Below are 27468 nucleotides of genomic sequence, written 5' to 3'. Positions count from 1 at the left end.
CATTTGCGTCCACGGCCTGCCTATTCGATTTATTTCCATTTCCAAGCGTTTGGTGGTAGAAATGGCACTACTAATTAGTTCTTGCAAGTGGAGACAGAAAGTTGTTGAGCGCTTTCCAAATTTTCTGCGAGGAAAATCGGTTCCGTTTTTTTTGCGAGAAAGGAAAATCGGTTCTGTTTGTATCCCAAAAGAATAATCGTTCTGTCGATATTGGAAAGATCATCGTAGCATTTCCACACCAGGGGAACAAAAAAAAAAGAAAACTCGTTCGGGATGGTTTTAACCCAGGCCGCCGCCGGTCAAAACAGGCCACGCGGTGCCAGAGGGGACACCAGCCGTGGCGCTCACGGCCACGGCCGTGCACGCCCTACCAATCCCAGTTCGTCTGGCCCCGGCCACGGCCACGGCGACGCGCGAGGCCAGGCCTTGCCCTTGGTCCCCCGCTGTTGGTCCGCGCCTCGTTCCGTCCAACCGAAAAGCGCCCCTCCGCCACATGCCGAAGCTTTGGACGCACTCTCAGATCCGAAACCGGCGGGGCCCACCTCCCGGCCGCGCACACACAAACTCTTCCCTTCCCTGTTCGGTACTCCGCGCGCACCAATCAAAGACGCCCTCTCCCGCGAGCGAAACACACGGGTCTCGCGGACCCCGCGGGATCCGTCAACACGCCCACTGACCGCGGGCGCCACCGAGAGCGCCCCACATGGCATTGAGGAGCTCTCTGTAGCGCCCACCACCGGGCCGGGTCAGGGAAAAGGATCGGGAGAGGGATCCGCGGGCGCCGAGTGGAGCGAGCGACCCAAACCAGGTTCGAGGTCGACGCCGAGGCGAGCAGAGCTGGTCACCTCCTTCCCCTCGCCCCTCGGTAGTTATAAGAGACCTCTCCGCCCGCTCCTCTCCTCTCTTCTCTCCGCTCCACCCACTCTCCTCTCTCCTCTGCTCTCTCTCTCTCTCTGCTCCCTCCCGATCTGCGGCCCGAGGGATTTCGAAGCTGCGGGACAGAAGATCTGCGCGAAATTGAGGAGAGGGACGGAGGCGCCAGGGCCGGGAGGCGGCGAGGAATGGACGGCCACGGAGGGGGAGGCGGCGGCGGCGGCGCCGCAGGAGGCAAGCTGACGCGGACCCCGTCTTCGCTGCTGCGGTCCCCCACTGTGCGCAACTGCTCGTCCTTCCAGGCGGTGGTGGTCGAGGACCCGGAGCCCGACGACAAGAAGTCGCAGGCGGCGGCGCAGGGCAAGACCCTGCACCCGCACCTCCGCCCCGGCGGCTCGCCCCACCCGCTCCTCATCCTGGCCCTCCCGCTCGTCCTGCTCCTCCTGCTGCTCCTCCTCCGCGACGACCGCCACATCGTCCTCCTCGCGGCCGCCGCCACCGCCGCGCTCGCCGCGGCGGCCGCGGCCGCGCGACTCCTCCGCGGGCGCCTGCGGATGCGCCGCTCCTCGGCGTCCGGGTCCGTGCAGTGGTTCATCGGCGACGAGGATGACAAGCCGCAGGGTCGGGACGGCAAGGGGAAAGGCGGCGGCGCCGCGCACGGCCGCGTCGTGCGGGAGGGCGTGGAGTTCTACAGCAATGGGGACTGCTACGAGGGGGAGTTCCACAAGGGCCGCTGCAACGGCAGCGGCGTCTACAACTTCTTCGGCAAGGGGAAATACGAAGGGGACTGGGTGGATGGCAAGTACGACGGCTACGGCATCGAGAGCTGGGCGCGCGGCAGCCGGTACCGCGGCCAGTACCGCCAGGGCCTACGCCATGGGCACGGGGTCTACCGCTTCTACAGCGGCGACTGCTACGCCGGCGAGTGGGCCGGTGGCCAGAGCCATGGCATCGGTGCGCAGACCTGCTCCGACGGGAGCTCCTACGTAGGAGAGTTCAAGTGCGGCGTCAAGCACGGCCTCGGCAGCTACCATTTCCGGTGAGCATCCATCTACCACAATTCCATACGTTGATTTGGTCACTGTTCCATTTCTCAGCAACTGTTTAATTGGCTAAACATCGATGAGAATTTCGTGCATCGGTTGCTCATTTCGAACGTGCTGTTTGAAATTTATTTCAGAAATGGTGATCGGTATGCTGGGGAGTACTTTGGGGACAAGATCCATGGGTTTGGTGTCTATAGCTTTGCCAATGGCCATTGTTACGAAGGCTCTTGGCATGAAGGCAAGAAGCAAGGATTTGGGATGTACACATTCCGGAATGGTGATAAGCGATCGGGGGACTGGGATTTTGGGACACTCAAGAGCCCCCTTCCTCCAACTGACCCTTCTGTTGAGCGTGCCGTGCAGGTATACATCAATTTGCTTCTAGACATTGCTCCCTGGGAGTCTTACCTCTGCAATCCTTCTGGAATTCTAATAGTTTCATTGTACAATCAGGCTGCACAACGGGCTGCGGAGAATGCCTTTCACCTGCCGAGAGTAGACGAACAGGTGCACAAGGTGGTCATGGCTGCAAACAGGGCAGCCACTGCTGCTCGAGTGGCGGCAATCAAGGCAGTCCAGAACAGGATGGACGGGAAATTCTGTGATACCTATGTGTGAAGTGTGCTCAAGCATCCTTGAAATTTTCTTCTAACTGTACATTAGGGTAGTGAAGGACAATAACTAATCGGAGACGACGACCGGGGTAGCACAACCGCTTGCTCCGAGTCAGAGAGAGATCAGCAACAGACGGGAGCTGCTGAGGAGCTGAGCTGAACAGTTTTCTTTAGCAAAGACAGCTCAGATTCTGCGATATCGCAATCGCGATCGGTGGTCCCTTTCCCCCTTCCTGCAAGCTGTAAATTGTACATAGATCCAAGTGTATCAATGGAAGTGCCAGTTTTTTTTCAGTGGTCTTCTTACCACTTACTGCATGTCCTATGTGCATTGCACATACAATTGTGCTTGCAGCTGCATTTCATTGCTCCATTCTAAATCTTGACTGCTTGAGTCGGACTCCATGTGCAGTTATTCCCCATTTGCAATGTTACTTGGAGATGCACATGGGGGATTGTAAATTTCTTTCTTCCGGTCCTGCAACTTGTAGCTGTTATGCTGGCCCCGATGATAATGTTGTGTATTTCTAGTACCTTTTGCTCTATCCATTCCCTGCATCTGAGCCCACCGTGTTTATTCAAAACTAGGGGCAATTCATAGCTTCTGGTCCACTCACTACTCCAGATGTTTGCACCAGAAACATGAATGCAGGGGAAGAATTATGGAAACGCTAAGTTGTCACGTTGCATTGTTGTATGCTGGGAGATGCTGTTGGGCAATCATACTAACCAATGATTACGCTGCATTATGTTGGACATAATGTCAGAAATCAACAATACCCCATTCTGAATGTTTTATGGTCGTTTCGTTGTGTCCATCTTGGCTCCACGTTAATACTCCCTCGGGGAGCATGCCGCTGTCGAAATTGTTTGACCTGTAAAATGTCGATATCAGAAACATTGGTCGTATAAACATGGCATTTTCACAGGCTCGGCGGTCTAATGGTGGCCTCAAGTACAGACCAAACAGAGTCGATCTTGGAGCTTGTGATACTTAATTACCTATGCTTTGCTCTAGACAAAACCTCGCTTAGGAGTGAGGATTATCTTAATCCTCCAATGTGCTGGGGAAACCAAATGCTGAGACCCTTGTCGATCTGAAGCTGACCTGCAGCTGCAGCTTTCCAAACATTTCTATTCTCTTCCTGGTAAATCTTCAGCCTGTTAGTCATGTAATACTGGCATCTTGACAGCATCCATCTCTTCTTCTCACTGCCTGCCTTCCAGGCTTCCACTGTGATGCTGTGTGCAGCAGGCATGGTAGGAGCTCCCTGTTTTCGTTCACACAAAAAGATGGGCGGCAAGAAGAAACGGCCGCCGCTTTTCTTCTGACCGGAGCAGCTTCTCTTGTTTGTATGAAAAGCAGCAGCCAACTTGTGCTTTTCCTTTCATCACCTTTTTGCCCTTTTCTACAACAGATGCAATGCAATGCAACAGACCCTAGACATAATAATTGGTCTCAAGCATAAGCTAATTACAAGCCCCGGGTATGAGCCTAACACTGAATTATACTAATCTGCTCATCCCATGTTCAGAGCTTCAATCATCGTGACATGTCGAAATTAAGATAAGCATCTGGTCGTGTCATGATGTGATCCGTCGCCTCGTTTGATGTTTGAAATCCTTGTTTTTTTTCCTTCTGTGCGTTTGCTTCGTTTGGGACGCGAAGAGGTACTTGCGAGAATTGAACCGTTCCCTGCAAAATCTATTGATTGTACTGGGGCCTTCTTTGTGTTAAAGAAGTCAACTCACCCCCGCTGATCTCATGATGCTCCCTAACTCCCTTGCGTGAGACGCGATGTCATATGGCAATGGCATGGACCCTTTCTTTTCTCTGTCTCTTTCTTTATTTACCGGCTAAAAAACATCTCTTCATAGTTTCAAAGAATTCGTCGCTGTGCTAATAAACATTACTTCCGGTAGCTGTCCCATCAATTTTCTTATCATCACAAATATATAAGCCATGACGCGTCAGTCCTGAGCTACGAAACAATAGTACAAAAAAGAGAGGAAGGCTACGAAACAATTTTCTTATCATCACAAATCTAAAATAGCAGTGACGCTACGGCATACACGGTAGCCGGCCATGGGAACGATCGCCTGGCTTGTAATCTTCCGCTTGTCGCCGGGCCATTCAAAACCGCATGCAACCACTTCACAGGAAAACGGAACGCACCACTTTTCTGCCATCTTCTTTTCTTTGTGTGAAGACAGCAAATCAGCAACGCAAAACGCAACGTGCTGTGGTCCTTTTCCCCCTTGTGCATCACACGCCTCATGGCTCATGGAGTAGGTGATGGTCAGAAAACAGCGAAATTGCCAGGCTATTATATTTTGTTCAAAGCATGTTGAGCAAAACACTCAAAAACATGATGGATTTGGTCTGCTCGTGCCCCTGTGGTTCCTTGGAACTTTTGAAGATCGTATTGTAGTAGTACTACATGTCAATGTGGTGACGGCGCAGGTTGGACTTGCATCTTGCAGTTTCTTTCATAAACTCTGCACTTCACTTTTCGTTTTTCGGTTCCTTGATGGTGCATTGGTTCAGCGTAGCAAGAGCAGGGCACTCTGTTCTGGGTCTCCTCTGGTAGGTGGGTGGTGGTGGTGTTGGTGGGTGGCGGATCATGGAGCCAGGTAACACGGGCTAGCTGAAAAAAATTGGCCAAGAGGATCAATGCGACCAGCTTTTAACGGGGACTGGCTGGCCGTGCCATTTCACATCCGAATTCTTTGGGTGACTTTTGACTGTTGACAAGAGGAGGCCGGGGGACTGAATTTGAGCGATTCTGTTGGTAGTTTGACACGCATAAAAGTTTGATGAAGTCATGAACTGTTGATGATTCCCTAGTCAAACCACAGATCACAGTTACCTATAACTGCTCCATAGTACTAGTACTAGACATACTTGAGACTACTGCTCGCGATTCTATTCCGAACATATATTCCAAGTCGTGAACGTAATTTTTCATAGCATTTTGAATCAGTCATGAACATATATTCCAAGTCAGCAACACGACACTTTTTTAGAGGACCTTAGGGAGTAGTACTACTGCCCAACCGTAAACAAGGCTATCAGCACAGTAGACAGTAGTGCTCCGTCGCGTACAAATGCAAGACCAATCATGCCATCAGGATGGGCGGTCATTGCATTGCATCTCGACGCAGAGACTCTTTGGGGAACCGCAATTTTGTCATGGGAGAAAAATAAGATCTTGGAAACTACGCCGCACAAACAAAACTCTCGTTAATTCATCCGTGCCCTTCTTTAATTAAAGTATCCGAGGTCGGCAACGGGCACCAAACATGGTGGTTTCGACCTGACAGGGCTTGCATGACGGACGCACCCATCGATAGCCCATATGCAGTAGCTGCGACAGCCAGTTTATTTTACAATTGCAATCTCGTCGTCTATTAGCATGAGTAATAAACTCCGACGCATGAGGTAGGTTTCAATCAGGGCGATGCCGAAAACAAAGGCCGGTGCCGTTGACGAGGGCCGGGGACTGTATTTATTCGTGCCGCAACATGCTGAATTGCTGATGGTGGAGTGATGGCACGGAACTGTGGGAGAATAATGTATTTATACACTGAATCAGTCGCTATCGATCGATCGAACATGCCATGGCGGCGTGAGGTGTGAACTTGGAACGGGATTGGCATCATCAGGAGGAGGAGGGGATATGGGCGGTTTTGGTGTGCCAGGGCAGGCCAGGCCTCGTGTGATTGAGCGGTATCCTGTCGCCCTACGCCTGTTCTTATCATCTCCCGATTCTTTTCCCAACTGTTTTTTTTTGTCAAGTGTGTGGTTAACAGCGAGGTGTAGAATTGAATTTCTAACCAGTGTTTGCTTCACCGGAACATGTGGTCGTCGAGGATGCCCTGCCTGATGATGCAACGACGTGCACACAAGGGTTCACGGCTACGAGTTCACCCAAATCTCGAAGGATAGATCATAGATGCGACTTAATGTGCCGACAACATATTTGCTTGCACATATCATGCATGTATGATTGTGACATCTGTAAAACCAGTGTTGAGTTTTATTAGATCAACTGTAGATAGGTTGAAACTGTAGAGAACATATTTTCTCCTACGAATACAAAAGCATGGCTTTGGTCACTTGATGGATTGATGATAGATTGATAGGGCAGGTGAAAAAGCTTGAGCAAATAGCAGCCGCAGGTTGTTCTACTTAAAAGTTGTACCGGCAGGCGGCAGGTACCTGATCCATCAGCATCGGCTTACACAGACAGATATAGTAACGACGCAAGAGATGAAATCACTGACAGGGTATGTAATTACTGCTAGAAAAGTGTCACATAAAATGATGTGCAGTTCAGATCAAGCAGATTTTATTCAAAAGAGCAAAAGCTACATGAAATTGCCCCCATCATTTTTTCCTGAGCTTTGTCTTCATCCTTTCCACCGCAGCTCTCAACGTGTCATCATCCTTGCAGAAGGTGAACCTCACCAGGTTCTTTCCGTCCTCAGGGTTCAGATAAAATACGCTTGGAGGGATGGCGACCACACCGACTTCACGGATCAAATATTCGCAGAACTCAATATCGCTGTCGAAACCAAATGGGGTGTGATCGACCATGACGAAGTAAGTTCCACTTGAAGGGTAAACGATGAAACCTGCATCCTTCAGTCCATCAACTAGTAATGCTTTCTTTGCGCTGTAGTCCCTCTTCAGTTCCTCAAAGTAGCTATCTGGTGCCCTCAGAGCTGCCGCCGCTGCTGATTGCATTGGCGTGGAGGTGGCAAACGTGAGGAATGAGTGTGCCTGCCTTACACCCCATGTCAGGTGTGGTGGTGCTATTGCCCAACCAATCTTCCATCCAGTTAAGGAGAATGTCTTCCCCAAAGAGTTCATAGTGACAGTCCTCTCATACATACCTGGAATAGAAGCCATTGATATATGATCTGCCTCAAATGCTAACTTGTCATACACCTCATCAGAAAAAAGCAGCACATCATTTTCCTTGCAGAGAGTAGCAATGAATTCAAGTTCCTCCCTAGTAAACATTTTCCCAGTAGGATTATGAGGTGTATTTATCATTATTGCTCTGGTATTCTTCGAGACTGCAGCCTTTAGCTCTTCAAGAGGGACTGCAAAATCTGGAGGGCGGAGAGTAATGGCTTTTACATTGGCACCAGCCATTGACAACGTAGCTTCATATGAATCATAAAACGGAGCGAACAATATCACTTCATCCCCAGGATTGATCAAACCCAATATTGTTGCAGCTATTGCTTCGGTGCATCCAGATGTAACAGTAACTTCCTTATCAGGATCCACTTGCAATCCACTGTCTTTCAGGAATCTTTCAGCAACAGCTGAGTTCAGTTCAGGCACACCATATCCTCTTGCATACTGATTCTTTCCAGCATTGATAGCCTTGATAGCAGCCTCTTTGACAAAATCAGGGCCATCAAAATTGGGAAAGCCCTGGCCAAGGTTTATTGCTCCGTGCTTTATTGCAAGCATGCTCATCTGTGTGAAAATTGTTGTCTTAAACTTCTCCAATCGCTTCGCGACCTGCAGTAGAGAAGAGATCAAATCCCAAGCTCAAGTTAGACAAGTACAATTCATTAATCGACTCATTACATACTGGACACAAACACATAAAAAAACTGCATTACCGAGAAGTCAGAACCAAACTAGAACACATACAATCAAACATGTATGTTTAATCATATTATCAGGGTAGTTTTAAAACAATCATCTGGTTCAAGTTAGTTTAGTTTTAAGATATCAGATACTGAACAGGAAAGCTATGCATCATGTTGTACGCATAATCTTTACTCCTATAAACAAACCAGTTGGGGGTGATGGTGTGTTTGACCTAGGGTTGTATCAACCGTCCGATTTGCTACCAATGGATGATATAAAGATCTCAGATTGCTCACTACTCACTTAAATATGTTATGCAAAAACACCATGATTCTAGCATGAATTTTAAGATATGCTGAGAGTACATCAATTCAACTAAAGCAATTAGTCTTGCAAACAGTAAACTTGTAGTATGAACTTTCTTTATTCCGTAGCAACGCAAGGGTTTCTTGCTAGTAGATTTGTAAGACTTGTTTAAAAGATTTAACTGTTGATTCAACATTACAAGCTGTCACACCTTGGCAAAACCCAAGCATTGTTTGGCGTATAAAATAATCATCTATTTGTTCAACATATCTTCTGCCATCGTTTTTGAGATGTTGAATCAAATTAAGTCTCAAAACAGACACGCATCATGAAAACATATGTTGTCAAACTGATCAAACAGCTCCAAACTCTGTATTTTGAGTTCGGAAATGTTGCCTGATTTTCTCTAACCAACATGACCTTGTCCAATAGGTGATTGCTGGTATCATTTAGAAGGAGAACCTCATCACAATTGTATGATGATGAGTTTTCAAGCATGGGCTAGGAAAACAAGAACCAACCAGGAAAAAAGTTCATGCATTTATGGCTTGCAATACCTTGCAAAAAAAAAAAATCTCGATACAGGGATAAGCTGGAATATGACCAGGATGAAGTAGGAATATAACGGAATGGTGCCGCTGTTCCATGTTATACACTCATGACTATGTTTGTTTTTTAAATTTGTAGTCCTGGATTCTACAATGTTGTAACAGCCCTTTTGAACCATGAGATTCTGGCGGCTTTCTATAGAGCTAGGACTCTAATGCAGGGAGCAGCATGCACACTCCAACTGCTAGGCAACCAAGCGACGCTCGGTTCTTGACCAGCAAGACTAATATGGCCCCTGGTTCAGCATTGATATTCTTTAGACGGGTCATATGCTTTGGAAAATAGTAACAGTCTAATAGACGGAACAATAGACAAGGTAGTAGTAATTCCTACGTAACTAGCAGGTTTGCACGCTTGTATTATTAAACAATGGATTTTAGACTTTAACAGTCTCTAGTACACAATGTTGAACATTACTTTTTCATATGACTGTATGTTTATCTAAAATTGTATATAGTAGTACTGCAAAATAAAACAATTGATAAAGTGATGCTATTTCTTGTCGCAAAGTAATACTCAGTACAATTCTTTTCTTACCATCGAAATATTTTTATATATTGATAGCTGAAGAAAGAAAGTTTGAGTACACACATTTTCTTAGTCTAAACTTTGCTTCATTTTCGATTGATCTAGCTGAAGATGGACTACCTCAGCATAACACTTCTTTTTATCTTCTAGAGAATTTTCAACCAAGTATTACATACAAATATTGATGAGTGATACAAACCTTGTGTTCTCTTCACAGCATGCTTCGTTATGACTGGTATTAATTGCAGTGGCGTTATTCTATTAGTTTAGTGCAATGTCATGCATGCATATGCTTCCATGTATGCACCCATCTTACTCTAATATCCGCTGCCGATCAAACAACATGGGCGCACAATTTCTCCTACCTTTAGAAATGTGATCCCATATCGATCAATCCACGTTTAAAGCTCTTTAGTTAGGATACATCAGGTTCTCAGCTTCCAAATCTTTTGGCATACGGAGTTTGAAGATATTGATTACAAGTTGTACTAAATCAGCGCCAATTAATATGGAATAGAGGGAGTAGTTGATAGGGCATGATGTGTAGTAAACCAAATAGGTGGATATGGACCTTACCAAAAAATTGATTGCTTCTGTCCCCTTGCTATTGAGGATGATATAATACTAACACGTGACTTCGATGAATAGAAAATAATCTGGCAAGATATGTAAACTACATGTTTAACAGTCTAAAATTTCCGAGATGTAAGTAACTTCATATGTGCTTTCTTGACATATGCGTACATGCTGCTGTTTAATTATTGGTAGGCGTCGTAACTCTGCTTTATCAACTAATTACTGCAAGCATACATTGAGTCAGATTAGTGTTCTGGAGGGATACAGAATCCAGTTTCCTTTTCTTGTTGGAATTTCTACCTGATCCGTACTTCTTCATCAAAGTAACATTTGTGTTTGTATTCCAACGCGTACCAGCCAATGCTGGGATGCACTCATTAACATGACGTACTAAGTTGGTGGGAGAAGCTAGCATTCCAATCTAAGTCTATGAAATGTGATTAAACCGTTATAATTAGGAGTTTAGGACCCACTGTAATTTAACGGTGCAGATATTTTAACGCACGTGGACAAATGTGCTGGCTTTTGTCCTTTTGTTTAGAACCCACTGTAATTTAACTGATATCTTGGATGCTCTGTGCTGCCACTTGTTGAATGATTGCATAACGGAAGGGAGTAGGTTTGTTAGTTCCATTTGTTAAGTATTGCTCAAGTTATTCCCAGTACGCAATATATTTATGCAAGCTATTGGCCCATGATACTGATAATCAATTTAATGCATAAATGGACTCTGCAAATGTTTCTCATCTGCGCACGGCCTGAGAGCTGACCATAAGATTCACACTAGCAAATGTGGTGGCATCAACGTAAAAGTGTGACTAGCCTTAAACGTAACTGCCTTTCTAGCAACGCAGCTGCTTGTGATAAGAAATAATTATTCCGAATTTCCAACAGCCGAGCTACTACTCTTAAACTTGGAGGATCACCTGAACTAAATTCAAATGGCATACACTGTAGCAACTGCTGAGCCCAAGTAAAAAGTCAGTTCAAAAGGTAATATCAAAACAATTTGGTTTCTACCCGCTACACTCTACATCAACACTGTAGTACTCCCTCCGTCGTCTAGATAGATATGATATTTCGACCCTTAATATGGGACGGAGGGAGTAGTTGGACGGGAAGGAGATTCGCAATACGCTTCAGAACTGCGGTAATTTAGTACTCCCTCCGGCCGGAATTAATTGTCGAAATATTACATGTATCTAGACACTTTTTAAATACAGATACATTCATATTTGGGCAAATTTGAGACAGTAGTATGGATCGGAGGGAGTAATTTCGATTCCCGACTGTCAGTGGCCACACAACCCGCGAGCTGGGGGAATCTTAGTCAAATGACCAGATAGCGAGGCGGCAGGGGAAAAGGGAGAGAGGCGAGCACGGACCTGTACCGGGTGCGCCTCCGCCGGCTTCGGTACGACGCCGTTGTTGTTGCCGGCGGTGGTGGAGACGGCCGCGGAGGCGGGAGCGGATGCCATGGGGGTGAGCGGCGAGATCTTCCGGAGGGAGGCGTAGAGTGAGCGGCGAAGCGAGAAGCGATTTAATGGCATGAGCCCATGGGGACCGGGGGCGGTCGTCGTGGAAAGGGAGGCGGCCAGATTCATGGAGCCGCCGAGTTGGTCGAGTGAGGTGGGCTGCGTGCGTGAGTCACGCCGCTGTCCGGTCGGCGCGGATTGTCTAACTTCGTTAAGCGAAGTCCGCCTCTGCCTTAGCCGGCCTGGATGCCATCCGTTTCCTATCGCATGCCTCAGCAAGCCCCAACAATCACGTTCTCAAGCAACAACGATCAACCCATGTATACAAACGTGGGCCAGTTAAAAAATAAAAGAAACCCAGCTCGAGAGGGATACGGAAACATCATTTTACTTAAGATCCATGTTATGAACAGTTTCACGTTCGAAATAACCAATCTCTGCACCAAATGCCAGTGTTTCAGCAGATAGATTTGCACAAGAACTAAAAGCCAGTGTTACAACAAACTAAAATAGCACCCTAAAGAAGATCTTCAATAGGCATATCATCAATTGAAATATGACCCTGAAAAGACAAAATAAATGTAAAAATAGGGCAATATTGAATCTAGTTCTGAAAACTTGAAATGTAAAAACAGGGCAATAGTGATACTAGTTCAGAAAACAGGGTAATGTTGGAACTAGTCAACTGTTTCAAAAACTTATTGTGAGCAAATCTGTGTAACTAGTGAAGGCATTGCATTCTTTACGAGCAGTATAATATACTGGATCTTCATTCTTATCATGCTACATAAAGCAATCAACTTGTGTTTATTAGCAGGTGGTACTGAATAAGATCGAATACTATATTGCAAGAGTGTTTAGAAGCATACACTAGGTTTATTTGACACTTTCTTCGTATACTTGCGCATTTTGTCAAGCCAATTTCTGTGTCTCTTTGAACTTTTTGGTTGAACCTTTTTTTCTTTAGGCGTGCAGCACTAAGCAAATTCTCATCTTGTTGAACATCAGGTTGGCCATTATATGAATCACTCAAAATGCTTGTAGATACATTTAGTTTGTCCTCTACTTGCTTACCGAGGCTATCAAGTGTACTATCCACCAACAAACAACACTCGGGAGAGCTTGCAGCTTCATATGCCAAACTCAAAAATTTGTGAGACAAAAACTTATATCTGAGCATAGCATCCAATTTTGGATTTTCAATGATGCTCCTTCCTTTGTTGTCTTGTATAGTTCCATATCTTGCTTCCCTTGTCCATTGCTTCAATTATAATGGTTCGGCAACAACTTGATATTCATCAAGTCAAGGACTTTCAAAGCATGGCCACACAATACTCCGGTCCTTTTGAACTGGCCACAGCTACATGAAGCTGTTTGCTTCAAAGGATCACCAACAACAAGGCGCTCTTGTTCAGAACTTAAATCACCATCAGCCCTCATAATTCCAACAGCATACGTGTTATTTGCATCAAGTACTCTAGTACATGCAGCCATGGACCTTTCATATTCAGTTTGGAATGCTTCAAATATTGTGGGTGTGTAAAGTTTGCTTGTCTGCAGTAGCATAGGTGTCTTCAAACTTATTCTAGGTAGCTTTTTTCTAGCTTCAAATTATGCTTCTAGTTCCTTGTCTCTTTTTCCTTGCACAGCCCTTTCAAAATGCTTTAAGAACCGAATGATGTCAAAACCTGACTTCAAATGTTTTTTCAAATCACTATTGAAACTTTCACTTAGCTGTGTGATTCTCATTCCCAATGTGAAAACATCCCTCATGTAACATTCAACACATTTTTCCTTGAACTTATAGATGCTATCGAACCACGATGCCTTCTTCTTCTCCACCTTATTCCTCATGATGTCAAATGCTTCTTCAAAGGTTGCCTTCTCCTCATTTTCAACTTTAGAGGAAGCACTAAAATCTACAAGAATATGAGGTTCTGCCTCATTTTCAACTTTGGAGGAATCTGCCTCACCTTTGCTTTTGCATAAGTGCTCGACAGCATTTTGCATTATGTGATAGGTGCATAATCCATGCCATGCTTCGGTGAATACCTTCCCAATAGCATTGCCCATTGCAGCATCTTGATTGGTAAATATAGCTCTAGGTTGCTTTTCATTGTGTGCAGCTAAAAATGCTTCAAATAGCCATGTGAAAGAGCCACATGTTTCATCAAACAAAATAGCAGCACCAAAAATAACGGTCTCCCTGAACCGGTTGAATCCAACAAAAACACCAAAAGGCCTATACTCTTTGTTTGTGCCAAAAGTAGTATCAAAGGTGACAACAGCTCCAAAGTGTGCATAATTAATGATCATCTTAGCATCAACCCAGAATATATTGGTTATATTTTCTTCACAATCTAATTGCAAAGCATATTGAAATGAAGGGTTCTCAAAGATCTTGTCTTGAAAATACTTCAGCATGCTTCCTGCCTGACCATATGCCAACTCCTTTTGGCGCCTACCTTGCAAATAATTTTTGTGATCACGAGGAGTATAGCTGAGATACATTGGTCCTCCAACTTGACAACTAGCAAACTCATGTGCATGTTTTGGCCTAATTCCAGAATCATCAGCGGTCTCAATTTCAAATGCTTGCACTTCTGAAATCTTTCTTTGTGATAACATCAGATGGCTGGTTTGGGGCAAGTAAAGAACATGATTGTGTACAAGCATTACATCAGTCACTTTATAATTTCCTGCCACACGATCTAATGTAAGACTCATCTGAACTGGACAACCCATTCTTGTTTCAGCTCGAGGATTCTTTTTGAGATAGTCCCTCTTGTCTTGTGCTCGATAATCCTCCTTGGCACACACATATCGACATGATGTTGCCTCTCCATCCATTTTGCTTTCATTTCTGTACCTTTTTCTGACCTCATAACATTCACGGCCGCCAAAGTTTACCCAAAATGACCAAGCATCATCCAAGTTTCTGAATCTCTGACCAACTTGAGGTAACCAGATAGGATTTACGTTCTCCCTACATGAAAATACAATATCCTTACTTGTTTCTAGACATCTGAGTGTAAAGAAATCAATCAAAGAAATTTCGAATGAAAACCAACTTACTTGCTGGGTTGTTCCATTGAATCTGCAGGAGGAGATGGTGGTACCAGGTGCTTTGTGGTGACGAATTGACGAAGGACAGGAGCTCCGGTTCAGCAGCAAGAATTCTGCGAGCTGCCGGTGCGTCCGGGGGCCCGATGACCACGGCGCCGCGACGATCTATCTTGATCACCGATAGGAACAATTCGCCGCCTCACGCATGCCCGCTCCCGCCAAAATTACACCCTGCGGCTGCTCCAGCCGCCAAAACGATTTCCTTCACATGCCTGAACTGGGCCTTCTTTGGGCTCGCTTTGAGGCCGTGGATTAGCTGTGATTGTTGGGGCTTGAGAATGTGAGAGGAGCGGCAGCTCTGAGGCGTGCAATAGGAAACAGATGGCATCCAGGCTGGCTAAGGCAGAGGCAGACTTTGCTTAACGAAGTTAGACAATCCGCGCCGCTGTCCGGTGGCATAGCGGTCATGAGCGGATCCAGCATGTAGCCTGTGGGGACCAATGCTCCCACTCAATTTTGATATACCATTACAAATTTTAGATTTTCTCCATTGATGCCCCCTCTAATTTAAGCTATACCCTCTTAAGAATGTTTAAGTGCCCCCTCTCAAGTTTTCTCCTGGCTTGGCCCATGGTAGCGGTTACATCCACTAGGACACTGCGGGCTGGTCTGGGTCGGTCTCAGGGGGATGACGACTAGGGCCAAACAAATTCTGGGCCCGCGTTTCATGGTGGGTTGGTCATTTGAGACGGGGAGGCGCGGCTGTCGCGGACTCCCTGCGACTCGAGGCCCAGGCATCATCGGCAAGTGAACCGTGTGGCGTTAGTGTTGTGCCACTGAATCTAGACAGGTTTCTTGCTGGCCGGACCCCGGATGGTCTGACTCTCTGACCCTACATCACTTTTTCTTTCCTTTTGTTCTTTTTTTAAGCATTTTTTCCTTTTGTAATACTTCCTGCGTTTTCTAAATTCTTACCGTAGTTTTAGTTGAAATTTAAACTAAAATCATGACAAGAATTTAGGTACGGAGGGAGTACGTAGTAGTACAAGTTATTTTAGAGTATCGCTTAAAAGTTTTAGCTTACGAGTACGGTAATCGGACGCTGAAGCTTTGAGATCCGGTTTTCTAAGTGCCATCCGCGGGATGGAGTCAACCATCAGGACCTAGCGATTCGATTGTACTCTTTCCGTCCCATATTAAGTGACGAAATATTACATATATCTTTTTTGAAGGATACGATATAGCCATCCACCTTTTTAATATTTTCGTGGAGAATCTAGGCGACTCACAAAAGTTTTATTGTTTAGGTCAGAAAGGATTGATGCTCATGTCACTTTGGTTGAAATTATCAATGATCAAACTCTTTAGACACATAATTTTAAAGGTCATGCGAGTAAAATCGACATGGCATGCGACGCGACTATCTCTCATATCTTATGTAAAGTAATATATTTAGATCTAGATTCTCTTCTCCTTGACAATATTGCCTTAAAAAAAGACGCTCGCTAGTCGTGCATATTTGAGATATACTTGTATGGAAATAAAAACAAGTAAACTCGACAGAGAAAATGAGACTTTGTGGAAAAAGAGAGAAAATAAATGAGAGAACGATCTGGCTTTATTGAATCATGAAATAGATCGATGCACGAGCGAACATAAACAACAAAGATACTCAACAAAACTAAAAGCTCTATTGTAGTTCTTCAAAGTAAATTTCTCTTGATCTATCCTTCGCATCTTGATGCTTATTCACGTATCTATACCAATATATTAAATTGGAGTTAGTGGTGATGGTACGGCCGTCGCCGTACGTCCACCCCTCAACGATCGCTGCACCCCCGCAAGAGAAAACGGACAGAAAAGCCCGCAATGCTTCATCTCCCCTCCCCGAGTCTCTGCCCGGCCCCCAACAGCGACGATGACCAGCAAGCTCATGAGCACGGCCACCCCCGCCGTGTAACCTGACGGGCCCAGCCTGCAATACCTGCCGGCGCCGGCGCTCGGCCACTGCGGTCTGCGGGTCGCTGTCGTTGTTGTCGTCGTCGTTCACTCCGGCTCCTCCTCTTGCGCCGTCTCCCTCTATCGATCGTGGCGGTACCACAACAGGGAAGCCACCCGACCTCACTCCGGCGAGCCGTCGGACCCCTACGGTTCCCTGCTTCCCACCTGCGGCACCGCCATGACGATGATGTCTACTCCACCACCACCTCCGTTGACGATGCCAACTGCGCCACCGTCTCCACGTCGGAAGACGCCGCCGCCGACCTCCATCGTCGTACCGCGCGGCCTCGAAACTAGGGTCGCCCACCATCACCGTCACTTCGACGCCACCTCCTCCTCCCTCTATCGCTGGCGAGCAGCAGCCAGTAGAAGCAGAGCCACCGCTACCATTGTTTCTCCCGAACGGAAGGAACTCTCCTGCCCTCCTACCTGGGCCACCCTCCAAGGCCCACTGCCTCCCTAAAACCCTAAAGGCCTTAGGCCACTCCCTCTCTCGTTTGGGCCTTAGCCAAACCAGCCCACAAAACCCCCAAGCCTTTTTTTTTTTAAAATTATTAAACTTCTCAACCATCGGCCCACTTCATGTATTTTATTGTTCGTAGCAACGATGGGGCGGAAAATTATCTCCTCAAAATTGCAATCGGTTAAAGTTCAACTTACGTGTGGGATCCTACATAGCGGAGCATTTTAGTCAAATACAATACTTTTTTGACCGGTGGTGTTATATAAATTTCGGAAAGAATGCATTGTTGTCTTCTTAGGAAGTAAATATATTTTGAGTGTATCTTTTCATTTAGTTGTTCCTAGCAACGCGCGGGCATTTTGCTAGTTTGTCTATAAGATTACAGAACATCATACTTGCACAAACTAAATTAACCTCAACTTTTTTGAAAACTGCATGAGCCGGTCACTTGAAACGGTGAAAACCTAAGATAGGTATTATTGAAGGCACCGGTTTTTCTTTTCTTTAGGGACTATAGTCTAAAGGCCGCTCCTAGAGACCGAGATAGCCTATCGGGCTAGATAATTGTATGTACGGAGTACTATTTTCTTCGCCAGCCCAAAGCCCAAAACACACAAGCCCATTTCCGATCCCCAATCCTTCGCCTCTCCCAAATCCGGCGAACCAAAACCCCACCTAAAACCTCTGTAGCCTCCACCACCGCCGGCGACTACGACCACCGCGACCATGCGCCGTCATCTCGACCTCCTCCCCCGCCTCTTGCTCCGCCGCCACATCCACCGCCGATCCAAGCCCGGAACCTCGCCACCCCCGCCCCCTCCCCCCAACGCACCGCGTCCTCCTCAGAAGCCCGAGCCCATCTCCATCCACGGCGAGACGTGGCACGACAGCTACGCCTGGATGGGCTCGCTCTCTGATGCCGCTGCCATGCGCCACATGGATGTCCACATGGAGGCCGAGGAGAAGTACGCCGAGGCCTGCCTCGCTGCCGCTGGCGCGGACCGACTCGCTCGTAAACTCCAGCTTGAGATGGCCTCCCGCCTCGCCTCCGAGGCATGCACGCCGCCCGCCCGCTGGGGCCCTTGGTTGTACTACCGCCGCACGGATGAGGGTAAGCAGTATCCCGTGCTCTGCCGCCGATCTGCTGCTCTCCATGAGGAGTTCATCTCGTATAGCGATCCCTCCGCTGGGTTCGACTTCACCGCTGGGAAGCGAATCGAACAAAAGTTGGTGGATTACAATAAGGAGGCCGAGCGATTCGGAGGTAACACCGAAGTAAATTTTGGCATCGCCATGATCCATTTCCTCTCGAGGACATGTGCTACACGATCATTTTTTTATTACCACCATTCACAGTATTATAGTAATGCTATTTATTTGTAATGTTTCATTGCTATTATTGTGTTTATTCTGTTTTTTTAGTGAATTGAGATCCAGATGTTTGGGCAGTTGTTGTTAGTGCTAACTAAGTTTAGGTTGTAATTACGTAATGTTACTGTGGTTGATAATTGATGTTGTCATAAATTATTGTCTTTTTAAATAATGATAATTTTTGGTTTATCTAGCTGTTTTTAGTGCTATGATCTTGCTGTATTGTTCTCGTATCTGTTAGTGGTTTACATTAGTTTAAATGTTCCACATTTACCTATATCAAAATCGAAGGCCAGTGAACGTATGTTGGTGCATCCACACCCTTCCTTTTGTCTGTCTGTCTTCTTGGATATACTTTATGCAAAATAGGTAGGCCATGTATAATTGCTTTACACCCACCCATACTCTTTGCACAATGTGCACTAGTGACTACAGACATGTAGTGTTACAAGTTTGGAGGTAGACAGTTGTTATATCTTTTTAGTCCTGATGTGGGTGCTCAAAGGTTGTTAGTCATTTTTCTCATGATTATAGAGATTAAGAAAGCTACAACCTGTCCTTGGTATGCAGGATACTCATATGAGGAACTGTCTGAAGTTTCTCCTGATCATCGCTTCATTGCATACACCATGTATGACAAAGATAAGGACTCCTTCACTTTAATGGTCAGGGATCTAGTGACAGGCACACTTTGCGATAAACCTCGTGCTGATCGGGTCTCAAATATTTCATGGGCTATGGATGGGAAAGCACTGATTTATGTTGTTACAAATGAGGAGAGAAGACCATATCGGTTGGTGGATTTGTTTTTACTGCTTCTGCTCATCTATACTGTGCTGTATTGCAGTGCACTTTATTATTTTTTCTTTGGTTAGGCTGTTTTGCAGCATTATTGGATCAAACAAGGACGATATCCTCATGTTGGAAGAACCTGATGATAATACCTATTTGAATATCAGACATACCAAGGATTTTCGGTTTATAACGTTAAATGTCTTTTCAGACACACACTCAAAGGTCCGGCATTTTGTGCACCATCTCTATTATTTCTTAGTTGGTTCTTTTTTGCTGCTCATGCAAGATTCTGCTTTCCAGGTATACTTAATAAGGGCTTCTGATCCCTTGTCCAGAATGACACTGGCATGGGAAGGTGAATCCCAAGTTCACTGCATCATTGAACATCATCACGGACACCTGTATTTATTTACAGATGCCGCAAGAGACGGCGTCTGTGTTAATTCACATTACCTAATGCAGTCTGATGTGCAATCTCCTGGGCCAAAGAGTTGGACGGTTCGTACTATGCATCTGCTATGTCATGCAAAAGCTATCTGAATGGTGAACATATGGACGCATTCTCTTCAAAAAAAATATGCAACGAGTTCTCCTTGGAAAGAAGCAGTTGTACTTATTTTTTTTGGGCAAATGCACCATAAACATGATCTATGTAAATTGGGGCTAGGGTTTACTAGCATTTTGTCGTAACTACTGTTATGAAAAAAGCTCTGCTAATTCAGATTAATGACTTCATGCAATTTCTTTGACCCACTTTTGATGTTTGAATCAGAATGTTCTCCTTGAGGAACCAGGTATTATTCTTGAAGATGTTGACTTTTGTAATACTCATATGGTGCTTGTTCTGAGACAAGGCAGAAAACTCAGACTTTGTTCAGTTAATTTGCCTCTACCGGAAAACATCCAAGTAAGTGAGTTGTTTTTCTTATCTACAAGAGAACTCAGTTGAGAAAATGTACTAGAATTTATTTATTGCCTTCTTGTGGAGTTGTGGTGTTCCACAGTCTGTTACTCTGTTGTCAATGACAACACTCCAGATCTATGTTGTTCCTAAATTTGCCCAGTCCGCAGTTTCATGGAGGCCTACTAGATATCTGAAACTGTTCTAAACTGCTCATCTTTCTTAACAAAATTTCCTGTTGTCAGCTATTCATGTGCGGTGACCATTATTAAGACAGCATATATTGTTGTGGAATTATAACTTACATATCCCTATTCTTTTCACTTCTCAGGTACCTTCTCATCTATCAGATTTTTGTCCATTTGACTTGCCTCTTCCCAGTCATGTCTGTCAGATTTTATCTGGCCCAAATTATGATTATTATTCCTCAACAATGCGTTTCACAATATCATCACCTGTGGTATGCATATCTGTCTGCTGGTTGTATTAGCTCATTCTTCATCCTTCTAGCAACACTCCTATAGTTATTTGTTGTTTTGTTTTTCACAGTGCAGAATTAATCAGCAACATGTTTTTTTTTATTTCGATTCTCTTATGCAACCATTTTTCTTATCTATGGAAGTGTGTATTTGTAAAGGGCGTCCTATTGTTTTGTTGAGATACATGGGTCTTCATCATTTCATAGTTCATGCAATACTGTCCAAAATTTACGACTTGGCTGTTCCTCAAAGAGAAATCATTCACATGAAAGTAATTCATATTAGCTCTAGATATGCTTGGTTCCTGGTCCTCGTCATTTCATAGTTCATGCAATACTGTAAAATATTTGCGACTTGGCTATTTCTCAAAAGGGAAATCATTCACATGGAAAATAATATGTATGAGCTCTAGTCTCTAGATATGCTTAAATTCTGTTGTCATTGAAGGTGCCCTTCAGTCATCAGTTATAGAAGTAGCAGAACAGATCAATGACATTACAAACATTCGGTAGAAGAAACATATCCTCAAAACTACTCCCCCCCGTTTCATAATTCTTGTCTCAAATTTGCCCAAAAATGGATGTATCTATTCCTAAAATGCGTCTAGATACATGTAATATTTCGACAAGAATTATGGAACGGAGGAAGTACGTTTAAGACCACCCCCCCCCCCCCGCTCCCCAAATACACACACAATTTTATGCACTTCACGATTTAAATCATCTTCTTACATGTTTTCAGCAACATGCCTTATTGTCTTTATAGGGTGGCAAAGTGGTAGCCACTTATATCTCGAGATAATCTGCTTGCGCAGTTGTTCACTAGGACATTTAGTTATGATTTCTTGTCGCTCTGTTGTAATATCAAGTGTTGACTATGGCTGCATCTTGATTTCGTCCACTCATGAAATTGGTACGTAACTGCATGGAAAGGCACATTTATACATGTGCTTCTGGCATCCATACAAAACCTAACGAAAGAAAAAATTTAGCATTATTTCATTGGCCAGACCTTATGCATATATATTTCATGGTAGTTAACACACAATGTATTTTTTATCTACTCCTATTTCAGATCTATAACTTTGCTATCCTTATGTTTCATGCAACCAACAATTAAATTGTTACCACAATACAACTCTTCTCTGCACTAAAGCTACATCTCGGAAGGCATTGCTTGTAAATTATGGTACTAAAGCATTACATCGGTGACAAAGATGTCCGTCGATCTTCTTATTTTGCCAGCATCATAGTCTAGGGAACTAAAATTTATTACATTAAATTCACATTTGTCACTGCATTTTGTTTCTTTACAGTAACTTTATAATCTTTGAACTTAGATGCCAGATGCAGTTGTTGATTACAACTTACTGAATGGAAAGTGGCAAATAGTGCAACAGCAAAACATGCTTCATGAGAGAACAAAGGTATTGTATGGGAATGCTTTTGCATCTAGTATGGGCAAGCTATCTTCAGATGGAGCTGATTTGTCAAGTCAAGATTCAGGAGATTGTGACTGGAATGAGCTATCTGATTACTATGCTTGTGAGTACTATGATGTTCCATCAAAGGATGGAGTTTTGATTCCACTTACCTTGGTATATTCACGAAAGCACAAGCAAGACGGAAATCCCGGATTGCTTCATGGTCATGGTGCTTATGGTGAAATTCTGGATAGACGTTGGCGTAGTGAGTTAAAGAGCCTACTAGATCGTGGTTGGGTGGTTGCATATGCTGATGTTAGGTATGTATAACCCACTCGGTGATCTTTACCCCCTGAAACATCTAAGGATTTCCTTCTGAAAATATGCCATGGAATGATTTTGCCTGGTCATATTAACTCCCATTGTCATGTGGAAAAAATTCTTCAATGAGAAATAGACATCGGATGAGCTTAAATAATTTTAATTCATGGGAGCTTATGCCATATTCAAAGAGCATGCCTTTGAGTTTTTACAGATCAGAGTTATATTGACTTTAAAACACATGGGTTTTCAGGGGTGGTGGAGGTTATGGCAAGGAGTGGCACCAAGATGGTGCACGTACCAAAAAGATGAATTCTATATATGATTTTGTTTCTTGTGGTGAATTTCTTCTTGAAAAAGGCATCGTACAACAAAATAAGCTTGCTGGATGGGGATACAGTGCTGGGGGACTTCTGGTGGCTTCGGCAATTAATACTCGTCCAGACTTGTTTCGTGCCGCTGTTTTAAAGGTATATATGTTTTGTCCAGTTCTGTTGACCTGAAACTGCGAAAGTTGTCCGTGCTAGAGGCTTTTTATTGCAGATTGATAGTCCGCACAGAAGTTTCAAGCAAAGCTACATGTAGAGATATCATTTGAGGCTTAAATGCAGCATAACCTAGAGAATTTCTTTCGAGTCCTTGTAGTGCTATTTTTCTGTCACTGCAAATTGTGACAAGTAAATGCAACTAATGATCATTTTGAGTAGCAGATTATCCTTAGGGAAATCAGTATCATTGAATTCTTTGTCAAGCTTGGCTTGGCCATATTAGTCGTCCATTATCGGTGATCTCAAAGGCACCATTACCAGATCTATTGATATACCTACCGATGGTCCATTTTATCCTTCAGGTCCCTTTCTTGGATGTTTGCAACACTCTTCTCCATCCTATTCTACCTCTTACAGCCATTGATTACGAAGAGTTCGGGTTTCCTGTAGACCATCAAGAGTTCATTGCAATCAAGAAGTATTCTCCTTATGAAAACATTCAGAGGGATGTTCCTTACCCAGCTGTGTTTGTGACATCATCATTTAATACAAGGTTTGTGTTACCTGGTATTCCAGCATTGTAGTCTGAACTCTTCACCATACTCCTAGGCCAAAACCTTTTCCATTTTGCGAGAATTACCTGCATATGAAGTACTCTACCATCTAGAGGTTATATTGTAAATTATCTGCATATGGAGTAATTTACCCTCTAGGGCCTATAGTGCAAATTTGGGAGCTGATTTTTGCATTTGAGAATGACAGGTTTGGTGTATGGGAAGCAGCTAAATGGGTTGCAAAAGTCCGCGAACTTACTAAATATGATCCAGAGCGGCCTGTAATTCTCAACTTGACAACAGATGTTGTAGAAGAAAGCAAGTATCTTGAAACCAAGGAATTAGCAACAGAGACTGCTTTCCTAATTAAAATGGTGAACAACACCTGAACATGTTATATCTTTGGAATCAAAACTTGTTGCTCAAATTCAATGATGTGGAGCACGCTATGATGCCAGTCTACATGTTCAACCAAATCTGAACGATTACTGGATTAGTCCATTAATTGGAGCCTATATGAGGTAATTCATATTACATTTTCTTATCGAGTATAACTAACTTGTCTTGCAAATGTCAATCGCATCGACTGTAGCGTACATGATAGATTCTTTCACCAATTCTTTTCCAGATGTCCTACGAAAATCATATGCGCATATTCCTACAGTATATCAGATAGCTTTCTACTCAAGCTATCTTCAAATGGCCTGGTCTCCTGTCTGTCACCACCGGCCTGGTCTGTTATGGCACTTCCAATTGTTGTACTTGTTTCCATCCATGTTGAAATTCATATTTGGTATGGTATTACCGTTGTGGCATCTTGATTTTTGATTGTATAACTAAATCAACACATCAAGTTTTGCTATCTTGCCTTTTTCAATTATGGAATTTGACACTGTATCTCATGAACTAGAGGTGGAGCATGCCCTCGTCTACTAATGGGCACAACAGGTTAATATTACCAAGATGCAACCATATTGTCTGCGAAAGAGCTGATACTACTAAACTGGATGCTATGTGGTGCAAGCTCGAATCTTCATGGTCTTGGAGCTTGAACCGCTGCTGTATAGTTTGATGTGCACTATGACAGTTAGACCAAAACATACCTTGTCTTCACAGCAGAAGCTCCAAATCATTCTTTTATCCTTCCACTGAAATTTTCACAGCTTATGAATGCCTATAGCAAATGAAGAATGAACAAAGGAAACTTGGTTGTATAATCAAGGAGGCTGGGACAGTTGGATGAGTAAGTTAGGAACATCTACAAATGAAAAGTTGGAAACATGTCAAGTACTGAGCATTGGAGATTCAGTTGGAGAGAGATTCCATCCAATCAAAACTGCGAGTACAACTTAGTCATCTGGTTTTCATTGTTATAATATATTTGCACTAGCACCAGTAATAATCTTACTGCTGGATTCATCGAGCTTCCATTGTGTGCAATCTGGATGAACTGTGGCTAGTATTATGGTCTTCCATAACACTTTTGGCACATTGCAAGTTGGATGACCATGTCCATATGTTCCTAGAGAACCATCATATCAGGATAAAACATCTGGAGTTGTGATGTGAAGGATATGTTACCTCTCCTCTCTCTCTCTCTCTGCTAGCAATCAGTGCTGCATCTGGAGATATATCTGTATTTCCCCCACTTCATTTCAAATTCGATAAATGTGACACGGCTGTATTGGAAAATGGTAGGAAGTTGTTCTTCAGTCTTAACATATGCCTCCTGTTGTCGAAGCACATGCAACGACAAAATGAAGGTGAGGAGATGGCACGTGGGCCCATCATGTTGTTTTACTGTGTTCATCATGTTGGTGATTGTTGGGCAATAAATATATTTGTCATGCAGCAAATCAAGATGAGCATCGGTTGTTTGTTAACATCAAGCCAATCAAACTTCACAGGTCATATAGTTCCTGAATATTGTTTAAACTTATTTGTTGTGTAGGAAGTAGAATTGCCATATTTCTTTTCATTGTGGTTGAACTGCACTAAACTATTTATTTTAGTACTCTTGTTTACTAGCATAAATTCCTCTCCTATAATTTGCTAAGTATTCCCGAACAACGTGCGGGATTTCAGCTATTCACTCTGTTCCTAAATGTAAGAAGTTCTAGCTTTGTTAAAGCCAAATTTCATAATTTTTTACCAAGTTTATAGAAAAGTCTACAGACATATGCAACTCTTATTAATTCTATCATGATATATATTTCATAATATACTTATTTTGATATTCTAGATGTTGATACTTTATTTATAATATTGGTTCTTATATTTAGGAAAGGAGGTAATAGTTACAGAAACATTTCCTTCAAAAAAGTGTACTAAGTAATTTTGAAAGTGGTAGATCGCATTTTTCTAGATTTTTCTTTCTAGGTGATATTGAACGTGTTAGGATTTGTGCGCTTCTTCTCTTATCCAGCGGCGCACGATTTTGCACTTTGTGGTGAGAGTCACAAAGAGACGCCGCCATGATACAAGAACGACAACGAAACATGCCACTGAGAGAGAGAGATCATGCATCTCATTCTTGGGCCTGGGTGGGGTGAACGGTATGCACGATAGGGCGGATGATGAGGGGCCAGATAGACCTGTTGATCAGGAGCGAGGCAGAGGTAGGCAGGAAAGCGACCACGACAAATTTTCCTTTTTGGAGATTTTGGAAGCGAGCACGACAAGTTAGTGTTAAGTGGAGAAACAAGAAGAAAAAATAAAACCCTTCGAACAATACCTAGGAGCTAAAAAACGGAACAAATAGAAAATATGCCGTTGAAAGTGGAAACCGCGTCATGGTAAAACTGCATGAAAATCGTATTTACATATTGAAGAGTGTTCTAAAATTTGTTAAATTTCAAACACTAATGTTCATTGCTGAGTTTGTATTTCTTACATATTATTATTGATCAATTTTGCTTTGAACTTGAAATTCTATATGAACATCATAGGTTTCTTGCCATCCGTGCGCAATGTTAAGATCTGGTATGAGATTCTTCATAGTGTTTGGTTGGAGAACGAGGTGGAATGGAATGGTTCTATTCTTATAGGAATGGAAGGGAGTAGATCGGTTCTACTTTTGTATATTCTAGAAAGCAAACAATGAACCTCACCGGTTATACTTAGAACCAAGTAATTCCTACATTTCGAGAAATGGGATGGTAGTCAATTTGGGGGAATATTTTCTTTTGAGGACCGAATGGTTCCATTCCACTTTATATACTCTAGGAAATGGACACAAGAATCGTCTTTAAATCTGAAAGGGTTCGATTACATTCCATCGCGTTCTAGCAACCAAACACTAATTGTTTGACAACAACGACTTTCTAGCTATCATTGACAATGTCCGATCGGATCTGAGCGTATACAACGGCGTGTCATTGGCTCATTCTGGGCGGTGGTAGTTGTGTGTGGTGGTTTAGGAGGCTCGATGTAATTTTTATTATGTTTAAGATGTTTTATACTCCTCCGTCCCATATTAAGTACTTCCTCCGACTGGTATTACTTGTCTCAAACTTGCCAAAATACGGATGTATTTATGTTAAAAAGCGTCTAGATACATGTAATATTTTGACAAGTAATTCCAGCCGGAGGGAGTAACTCAAATTTGTCCAAATATGAATGTATGGATACTCAAAAAGCGTCTAGATACATGTAATATTTCGTCACTTAATATGACACGGAGAGAGTACTTTCAGTGAACGTTTGTACTGTAATAAGTACGCGTCCTTTTTGGAAAAAGCAAATGTTCACGTAACTTTTACTGGTTAATTTTTTTGGAAAAAAATGTCCACGTAACTTAGTGGTTAAATTTTTTCCACTAGATAATTTTTTTTGATAATCTCCTACTAGATAATTTGTTCTAAGGATACTTTCACCAGGTATTTTGGCCTGCGACAAAATTCTTTTCGGCGGTGCACTTGAAGATCCGTGGAAAAGGGGGCAAAACCGTCAACACTCCGCTC

General features: G+C 43.7%; 3 protein-coding genes across 7 annotated transcripts; 2 read left to right on the top strand and 1 right to left on the bottom strand.

Annotated features, from left to right (window-relative positions):
- The first annotated feature begins 837 nt into the window (after positions 1-837).
- Positions 838-2827, top strand: LOC100842696 (junctophilin-4). Its single transcript, XM_003578171.4, has 3 exons — positions 838-1912; positions 2054-2282; positions 2373-2827. The coding sequence occupies exons 1-3, from the start codon at positions 1062-1064 to the stop codon at positions 2535-2537; spliced, it is 1245 nt and encodes a 414-aa protein (XP_003578219.1). The 5' UTR covers positions 838-1061; the 3' UTR covers positions 2538-2827.
- Positions 2828-6792: 3965 nt separating this feature from the next.
- LOC100842390 (probable N-succinyldiaminopimelate aminotransferase DapC) lies at positions 6793-11853 on the bottom strand. The gene is made up of 2 exons (XM_003578170.4): positions 11555-11853; positions 6793-8075 (listed from the first exon to the last, which is right to left on the bottom strand). The coding sequence occupies exons 1-2, from the start codon at positions 11771-11773 to the stop codon at positions 6924-6926; spliced, it is 1371 nt and encodes a 456-aa protein (XP_003578218.1). The 5' UTR covers positions 11774-11853; the 3' UTR covers positions 6793-6923.
- A 5936-nt stretch (positions 11854-17789) lies between these two features.
- LOC100841887 (dipeptidyl aminopeptidase BI) lies at positions 17790-25684 on the top strand. 5 transcript variants are annotated; one of them, XM_024455364.1, is made up of 12 exons: positions 17790-18438; positions 19116-19338; positions 19421-19562; positions 19641-19838; positions 20113-20247; positions 20573-20701; positions 22060-22463; positions 22718-22934; positions 23315-23505; positions 23715-24027; positions 24135-24239; positions 24417-25684. In XM_024455364.1, the coding sequence occupies exons 1-10, from the start codon at positions 17901-17903 to the stop codon at positions 23893-23895; spliced, it is 2358 nt and encodes a 785-aa protein (XP_024311132.1). In that variant the 5' UTR covers positions 17790-17900; the 3' UTR covers positions 23896-24027; positions 24135-24239; positions 24417-25684. The 5 variants fall into 5 exon arrangements, with proteins under 5 accessions (XP_024311132.1, XP_010238239.1, XP_014757495.1 ...); XM_010239937.3 differs by having other exon boundaries at positions 24135-24299; XM_014902009.2 differs by having other exon boundaries at positions 24135-25269; positions 25359-25684.
- Positions 25685-27468: the final 1784 nt, after the last annotated feature.

The sequence above is a fragment of the Brachypodium distachyon genome, chromosome 4 (genome assembly GCF_000005505.3).
Source record: "Brachypodium distachyon strain Bd21 chromosome 4, Brachypodium_distachyon_v3.0, whole genome shotgun sequence".
NCBI classification, from domain to species: domain Eukaryota; kingdom Viridiplantae; phylum Streptophyta; class Magnoliopsida; order Poales; family Poaceae; genus Brachypodium; species Brachypodium distachyon.
Note: the sequence above shows the minus strand (reverse complement) of the source record. Positions and strands in the feature narration are given on the sequence as shown.